The sequence below is a fragment of the Pinus tabuliformis genome, chromosome Q (assembly GCF_031772625.1).
Source record: "Pinus tabuliformis cultivar Carrire ecotype Pingquan chromosome Q, CPIR1, whole genome shotgun sequence".
Lineage (NCBI taxonomy): Eukaryota > Viridiplantae > Streptophyta > Pinopsida > Pinales > Pinaceae > Pinus > Pinus tabuliformis.
This window is the reverse complement of record NC_142296.1, coordinates 567990440-567999563: the sequence shown is the minus strand read 5'-3', so window position 1 is coordinate 567999563 and position 9124 is coordinate 567990440. Positions and strand designations below refer to the sequence as shown.

The 9124-nt window shown below is 37.6% G+C and overlaps 1 protein-coding gene across 2 annotated transcripts; it reads right to left on the bottom strand.

Annotated features, from left to right (window-relative positions):
• Window positions 1-4848: 4848 nt before the first annotated feature.
• Window positions 4849-8811, bottom strand: LOC149220722 (leukocyte immunoglobulin-like receptor family A protein). Of its 2 annotated transcripts, none has more exons than XM_089384892.1 (4): window positions 8528-8811; window positions 6314-6403; window positions 5647-5914; window positions 4849-5415 (listed from the first exon to the last, which is right to left on the bottom strand). In XM_089384892.1, exons 1-4 carry the CDS (start codon window positions 8568-8570, stop codon window positions 5079-5081), a joined length of 738 nt encoding a protein of 245 aa, XP_089241018.1. In that variant the 5' UTR covers window positions 8571-8811; the 3' UTR covers window positions 4849-5078. The 2 variants fall into 2 exon arrangements, with proteins under 2 accessions (XP_089241018.1, XP_089241019.1); XM_089384893.1 differs by having other exon boundaries at window positions 5647-5983; window positions 8528-8559.
• Window positions 8812-9124: the final 313 nt, after the last annotated feature.

Genomic DNA, 9124 nt, shown 5'->3' with positions numbered 1-9124 from the left:
CCATTGACTTTCCTTCAAGTCTAGGCACAATTTCCCATACATCATTCTTCATAATAAATTGGTATTCTTCCATCATTGCATCCTTCCAAACTTACTGGCTCATTGCCTCTTCATAAGTGGAAGGTTCAGTGTCAATGAGATTAGTCATCAATGTTGCATATCCAAAATACCTCTTCGGTCTCTTGCTTTCCCTAAAGGTGCCACGTGGTGTTGCATGTCCTTCTACTTCCTACAAGGTAGATCTAAGCCAAGTTGGCCTCTTCTTGATTTCTAGAACAACAACTGGATCCATTGGTTCACTAGGCCCTTCTGGCTCTTCTTGATGATCTACGAGATGTTTTGAAGGATTGAATGGACTTGAGCCTTCTTCCTTGGGAGCTTCACATTCTTCATCATCATCAGAGTCCATGGGAACTTCTTTAGACTTCCAATAGGCAACATTCTCATCAAAGGTAATGTCCCTACTGACTTCAACCTGTCGTTGTCCAAGAACATAGATTTTATAGGCCTTTGATGACTCGTTGTATCCAACAAATATTCCTTTCTTTCCTGAAGGTTCTAGTTTCTTCCTTTTATCTTGGGTACATGTATGTAAACTGGACACCCAAAGATTCTCAAATGTCCAACCTTTGGTTTCTGTCCAATGAATGCTTCTTCAGGAGTCTTGTCTTCCAAGATTCGATGAGGACTTCAATTTTGAATATGGACGACTGTCATGGATGCTTAACTCCATAAGAACATAGGCAAGTCTTGATCGCGAATCATTGCCTTAACAAATTCTTTAATGGTCCTGTTCTTTCTTTTAGTAACTCCATTTTGTTGAAGATTGTAAGGGATTATCAACTGCCTCTTAATCTCGACTTCTTTACAAAAGGCAATGAGTTCCTTGGTGTTGAAGAATCTAGGGCATTTAGGTTAGGATGGGATTCTTCTGATGATGATAACTATTTGTGAGGTACTTTTTACTTTTTCTTATTACCACAATCTTCTTTTATTATTCTTAGTGTGTGTTCTCTTACTTCATCAAACAATTACCAAAACAAAAGAAACAAGAACACAAGATATTAGCTCTCAACCAGGGCAAAAACCTCTCTCACCTAGAGAGGAAAACCCTTCTACAAATTTCTCTTACTAAAGCTTCAAATGACAAATGCCAAACCCTAGACCCTTGACCCTCCAAGAACAAGACACAATCTCTCTTTTGAAACCTCCCTTTTGTCCTTCAATCAATGCCTCCTTGTGCACTGCATTCTGATTTCTTCCTTCGCTCTTCTTCCAGCAACTTGTAGCACAACTATAGAAACCCTAGATCTCCTCAGAGACCTATACTACAATGGATTCCTTCCTTTCTTCCTTTCCTCGCTTGATAGGCTTCCTTTTGCTTGATGCTTAAGCTAGAGGATGGGACCTTCCTTCAGTATATTTCTGAGTTAGAGGTTGATCCTCTTAACCCTACTGTAGATCTGATTTTTCTCACACGTGAGGCTGGTTTGGGCTCAAATTTGTCCTTCTTGCTTGCTCCCTTCCTTCACTTGATGTGGGACCTACTTCACTTGAGATGGAGGGCTAATTGGAGCCTCTTTTTCACCCAATCGAACTCTTATTATGTTGCTGCACTTCTAGATCTGAAATGACAGCAGAGATACCCTTTCTCCTTCACATGTGTGACAGAAATTAGTCGCAAAACAGTCCTCTAAAACTCGGTTTCCTTTTCCTTCTTTGTTGGACTAGAGGCACCTTTCTACTCCTTTTCACACTCTTTTCTTCGCTAATTTCAGAGATCACTTGATGCTTCTTTTGTGAGGTCGAGTTGCCCTATATATAGGAGTCTGTCCCTCCTATTTGGCCGACTTGAGCTAGTGAGGCCAACTTGTCCTTAAGTGCATAATAAATTCATTTTGAGTCCACATGAAGAGGAGACTTGTCTTTGCTTTGGAGGATCACCTTTGACATATTTCTTTGATATATTTACGTGGTGTAACTTGCCCTTAAATGGGTCTTTCATAATTACATTAACTTTTTTCCTATAGCACTTCAACGTGTGCTAGACCTATGCAATGAGCAAGAAACTCATTTTTACAATTGACAAAAATAATAATTCTTTTTCTTTTACAAGTACAAAGATCAATTTTACATTTATGAAGACCAAACCTAGTTACATTTTCTCCAACACTTGGAAGTGTATTCCCCTCCATTATCTGATCTCAAATTCTTGATCTTCTTTCTTGTCAAATTTTGTACTTCAACCTTAAATTCTTCAAATTTGTTGAACACTTCATCTTTGGTCTTCATGAAGTAAATCCATGTCTTACGAGAGAAGCATCAATTAAAGTTACATAATATAGAGAGTCTCCAAGAGATTTTATTGGCATTGGACCATAAGCATCAAAATGAACTCGATCCAGGATTTCTTTGGACCTACTTTCATTGCTTGGAAAATACTTCTTGACATTCTTCCCAAGCACACAACCTTTACATACTCTTTCATGCTCCATCTGCAATTCTGGAACCCCTGAAACCATTTGATTTAAAGCCGACAAAGCTCTACAGTGAAGATGAGCATATCTTTTATGCCATAGTTCACATGGATTGATATTATTATGCACTAATGCTTGAGCTGGTTGTTTCAAGAGTCTATACAACCTTCCTTCATGAACTCCAATTACTCTTACAAAGTTTATACTTGAGGCCTTGGGCCATACAAGGACTTTACCATCAACAAATGCTACTCTATCTCCTTTATCTTTCAAACATGAAATAGAAATCAAATTTTTCCAAACCTGGTAAATATGGTATGTTGTTAAGATGAATGTTTTCACCTAAGTCCATCTCAGTGGAAGTTTTCTCCATGCCTTTGACTACATAGTTATTGTTATCTTCAAGCTCTATCTTTTGAGATAATTTCTTTTCCATTAGAGTTGTGAGATTGTCACGATCTCCTGTCATATGTCTTGAGGCACCACTATCTACCAACCACAAGTCATCGCTATCTACAACAGAACCTGTAAGAGCAAAAAAATAGAAGAAATCGTGTCACGTGAATCTTCATTCTTGGTTTTTTTTGGATGTTCATCAATGTCAATTGTAGTAGCATGCTCCTCCACAAGACACCATTCGACCTTCCGAGCTTCTCCATAAGACACCATTTGACCTCTCACACAAGAAGATATATTCTGGGCATCCAAGCGAAGGAAGAAGAACATGTGCGACTTTTTGGGCATCCAAGCGAAGGAAGAAAAACATGTGAGAGAGGTCAAATGGTGTCTTGTGGAGGAGCTCAAATGCCTTTACTGTTATGCCTGTCCGAATGGGTGTCTCTCTTCACTGGGGCTGACTTGACAAGTTTGGAACCAAAAATTCAAAACTCAAATTTTTCTCTTTTGATACTGACATGAAGAACATGTCTTATATTAATCATTTCAAGGACCAATCAATAAAATCACATCAAGAACATGTCTTACATTTTCATTATATATTTCAAGGGCTAAAAATATAAATTATGAAGACTGACCATAGCTACAAAATTCAACACACATTTCCAGCACATTTCTGTTCCGGAAACTCCTACCTGTTTCCCTGTATCATGCAACTTAGCTGAGCACTAAAGGAGATAATGAAAGACCTGGAAACAGCAATAGAAAAAATTGATGGCAAGTTCAACCAAAACCTGCAGCCTTCAATTGATAAACCAGATCTGTCTATCCACTATCAATCTCCCTCGATATTATTACTTACTAAGATATATGAAGGTATATGAAAAGTCCTAGTGTTTTCTTATGCACCAGAAGAGAAACGTGACTTTCCTTAGGCAGCTATGGCTCTACAAGCCAAAACCATGGAACAAGGGTGGACGGATCAAGGCTGCTGGGTTGAGATTGGATCAATCATGACTAGTGAGTCAGAGCAGACAGATCATGGATGGAATGTGGTTGCTTCAAATGTTGGGTGAGTGGTCAACAAAGAGTGAGGAGGAAAAACAATCCAAACTTAGGAAACAATCAAACTCTGAGAAAGCAAGAAAGGAGAAGTTTCTTAAATCAGACTGGGCTTGGACCCTATGAAAGAGGCATTAATTTTTGACCACATAGCTAGAAAATGATTGTGTAAAGGGAATGCTTAATCAGAAGATATAGAAATAGAATTAATGGCATTGATTTATTGGCGGGGGAATCAAACCCCATAACCTGAATCTCTTGTAAGCAACAGAACACAATTTGGCTCCAGATATTGCTTTGTTGCTGCTATTTCCACAATAAACTCAGGTTGTTCTGCTGACAGTGATATTCAGCAATGAAAAAGAAGGGATAGAAAATCTTCCCTGACAGTGGCAATGGAATGGACTACTAAGGCAAGGGTGGTGCAGCAACTCAGCGGGAAACAGCAATGTAGCAGGACAGGCACAGTAGGAGGTTACATGGAGGAGGACAATTAGTTTGTCCCTGTATGGACAGATGGCAAGTTTCCATAGATTGCGGACAGATTAACAGTGAAAATTAAAAATTATATGGCAAAAGGAGAAAGGTGGATGGACAGTTTATAAGTGGATTTTGTGGGTGGTTTCACAAGGATGACCAAGTATTGAGAAGACCGTGTCCCATACATGTCTTCAGCATAAATATCACAGACAATCATTTTCATGTGAATAGTTCAATATAGTCATCAGTCAAAAAATAAGAGGTTAGTTTCAGTTATCAGTGTTGTGACAATAACCTCCAGCCTATGCTCCCTTGGAAAAGCTACGTATAAATTTCATAATCCCACAAACCAAATCTGAATTCTTGTTAAGATGGCTTACCGTTTGCCTGCATTTTTTAAGCATGCAGTCTATTTATTGGCATGCACAATACAGAGTACAAAAGGATTTACATTAATGCGCAACAAGGGAGCTGCAGTACCAGTTTTAAATTACATTAGGAAGCGATATTTTACTTGTTTCACTATTTAATTGTCAAATCGATTTAACATGTTCAATAACAGGAAGATGTTCAAATTTCCATTGACATCAACTGGAAAACATTGAATTTTAGAAAAGTGGATATCATGCTGTTCCCAATAATTTAATAAGCATGTTTTCCCCTTCAATCACTGCTACCTTCATGCCGCCTTCTGTGCTTTCTACTCGGTTCTGATCCATGCCTTCTCTTATCTCGCTTGGAATCTGATTCATGACTCTTTTTATCTACCTTTGAAGTCTTCCTTTCTTCTCTTCTCCTCTTTTTTTCTTCTTTCCTCTTCCTCTTCCTAGCATGTTGATCATCTGTTGAAGAATCAGATTCATGTCCATTAGACAGTTGGGTTGCTTCATCCTTTCGAGAATCCATATGAGATTCATTCTCTCTTTCCTGAAGTTTGCTATTTGAAGCAAGACTCAATTCTCTAGGAAGAGCTTTTTCATTCACAGAATGATGGGGAGCCCTGCATTATGAACTTGGAAGAATGAATACAAATTCAAATGAAAAACAATAAAAAACTAGAAGAAACAGTGAATATGCCTCTATGGAGAAAGATAACCAAATCAAAACACATGGCAGTGAAGCACAATCATTTTATTGCAAGTGCAAATCAGAACAAGGTTGAGAAACTTGGCTGCAAATCAATAAGAAGCCCATCATCCTTCTCAATAACAACATAAAAGTGAAAACTTACCGAGCAAAACCAAGCCCCTGTACACGCTCTCCTTCTGCATAACCAGGAGCCAAATCCTCTGCACAACTTCCTTTCTTCAGTAGCTCTGCAGCCTCTCGCTTATCCAGTCGATTTCCTTGAGGACGACTTACACGCTTTGGTGCTAAACCCAAAATCTCACGCATGGCTTTCTCTTCCTCTTCTTTGACCCTCTTAATCTCCTCTTTCTTTGCCTCTTCATTGAAATCTTGTGCCTTTTTATCCCTTGCATACCAATGAAGATCCTTTCCTATGTAGGAACAATATGAGATGATCATTTAAGTGCTTTGGAACTGATATTGCATAACTAGATGTTTGACTGAAAAAAGTTGATGACATTTGATGAGAACAATATCTAAAGGAAACCTTCTAATTTCTATCCATCTCACAAAATACAACGTCAAGCTAACAGACATGGAGTCAATAAAAACCGAAAAGGTGGCATCAATCATGCTGAGATTAGACAGAGTTTTCATACAAGTAAGCAAGCCTTTAAATTTTAACTTTTAAACTCAAACTAAAGGTAATCTGCCTATAATCGAAAACCGTAATATTCAACTCACATAGATCAATTAAACCATGTACAGTAAAAGACAAGCAGATTACAAAGCCATTGAAAACTAGTGATATTTTAGTCACAAATAAATACCTTTCTGCCATCTCCCAATGGGAGCCTTGATGCTATGACCAAGATAATTTTCTCTGTGCTTATCACTCTTCACATCATCCCAGCTGAATTCTGCATTCCCATGAAAAAATAAAGCAATGATCAAATTCTTCCTATTGAAAATATAGCCTCTGGTTGAACACAATTCATTCACGTGGAATTAGTTATTATTAATAAATACTGGCAGCCAGAAGATTATACACAAACACACAACGGAAAACATGCTAAAAAACCTAAACAAATGAAAACTTGATGGACATTCAAAACCATGGAGACATTTACCAGAAAAGTAGCCGGAAGTTATGGGAAGCATTAATTCAGTTACCTCTCTAACCCTTAACACTGACATGGAATAATAAAAAATAGCACAAAGTGAAGCCTATCAGCTACTGGTACATTGGAAGCAATCAAACTTTAGTTAACAAGTTCAAATAGGATATATTATTGGGCAGTGCTCAAACTTGCTTAGTTTTTGTTTAAATGTGCTGCAGAATTAGAAGAACAAGTAAAAACAGGGCGCACACAGAGTAATCCTTGAAACAAGGATTTTAAACAAAGAAAAGCCCTTCCCAATAAAATTCAGCCAGATAAACACTACACCTGGAATAAAAAAATAAAAGGACCCTCCAACAATGTACGATTGTAAATACATGTCTTTATATCACCCTGATATGTAACGGATACATCTGGAATCAGCAGTTACAACTGCACAAATTTGGGTGGAATCAAAAGTTGTTGCAGCTGTTGTAATAATTATAGCTCTTCCCATAACAGAGATGTAACATGTCACAGCTGTTACAACCTGCAACTTTGAAAAAGAAATTAAACGTTGCAGCCTGTTCATTCAACAGTTTTAAGAAACAATGGAAACCAACTAAGTGTTTAATAGGTAGTACCTCCAAAAAGGAAGTTACCGGTATAATTGAACAGACCTATTCTCCACAGATTAAGGAAAAGAAAAATAAAAGGAAGAGGGTTAAACAACGTCACTGTCTTCATCAAGTTTAATAAGTGTTCAAACGGCCTATTAAAAAAGTTAAACTTGGATAACCCAGATTTCATAGTTCTGCCTAAATTCATAAACTTGAATAACCTTCTTAGAAGGACATCTTACTCTTCATATAAAAGCTATCTTATTCTTCATAGAAGATTGATAAACATGTTTCCCTTCAACTGATGGACAACAACAAAATTCTGATTGTCAGATGAAGGGCACTACTGTGACCGGAGAAATTAGTTCGCTGGTCACGTTGATGGAATGTTAAGTCATTCACTAGGGTTACACTTTTACTATAGTCTGCCCCACTCGTGTGACATGAGTTTGAAAGCGACCAGGCCATGTTCAAGTGTTTGACGATTTTTTGGGAATTGCTACTCCTCAGGGACGGCACCTGAGCCAGAGAAAATCTACTTTGCAGTGCAGCCCATTGGGACATGTTTCTTGCAGCACTTCCAAAGGACGTATATAACAGCACAACTCGGGAGAAAAATAAAAATTTAGCATCCTACACGGCACATCAAAAAATGTATATGCAGCTAACATTCTAAAATGCCCTCAGACTAGCATGTGTATGGTAAATCGTAACACATGCAGAATTTTTTTGCATATGCAACATGTATATAAAATTATATTATGTACTATATAAATTGGATAGCAAGCTTTTTGGGCTTGTTTATTTCGCCAGAGAGAAGAAATCACTATTTTGTGACAAAACATATAAAAAAACTGTGGAGTCGCGTCATTTAGGTTCTTGGAAGGTTAAAAGAATTCCAATTCCAAATTCCATCAATAAAATTTGTAATCTCATTTTTCTTGCAGAAAACAGTTGCACTCAAAGTGCTGAAGTAGCACAAACCCCCGCTGACCAAATCAAACCCATGCGCTCGCCATCAAAACCCTTGTATGTTCAAACTTCCAATTCTCTCGAGCGAACAGAAGAAGAAACCGAAGCTCAATCCGTCAAAAGGCATCGGCATTCACTGTCTGATGGTCTGTTAGGGCATTGGATATAGAAGGAAAAGATGAATCCCTAGTACTGAAATCGTGACCAATAATGCCGAGGCACTTAAGCCTAAATCGACTGAATTATAAACCCCCTTTTACAGTAAAAATCAGAACTTAACTCAGAGACCTCACAGTGTTCTCTGAAACCCCAAAAGCAGATAAGGGATAAAAAAGGGAAGCTATGTACTTACGATCTTTACCGCCACGGACACCTCCCCTTGACGGATGATACATGATTCCCCCTTCTCAGTAGAATTCCCTTCAAGAAAACGCCGAACCGTCCTGTAATACTAGATCTCCGGCTATTCCAAATGCCCTCACCAAACCTCCCTCGCAATTGCTTGGGTGGACTTAAACACCTTGGTGTACTGGCATACACTTGAAAATATATATATATGTTCTTTGAATGAAAAATTCCCACATGACATCCGCAGGGGAAGATAATAGGGATCCTCCAGACTGTTCCTTCTTAATTTTTCATAGATGCATATATTGAGTTTTTATTAAATTGTTCACATGATGTAAAGGGCATGGAATTATGTGACATGTATTTTGAATATTAGAAAATGCTTTCCTTCTAATATGTCTGGTTTGAAATAATGGAAAGGAAATATGCGTTTTTCCTTTGAATTTGAAAATAATGTTTTCGATAGATGGTATTGTATTTATTAAATGGTAATGTAGTCTTTGATGAATTTATTTTTTATCAGAAAAATATTTTTATTTCATTACAATTTTGAGAAAGATTGTAGGTTGAATGAAGATTAAAAAATTGTATATTTAATGGA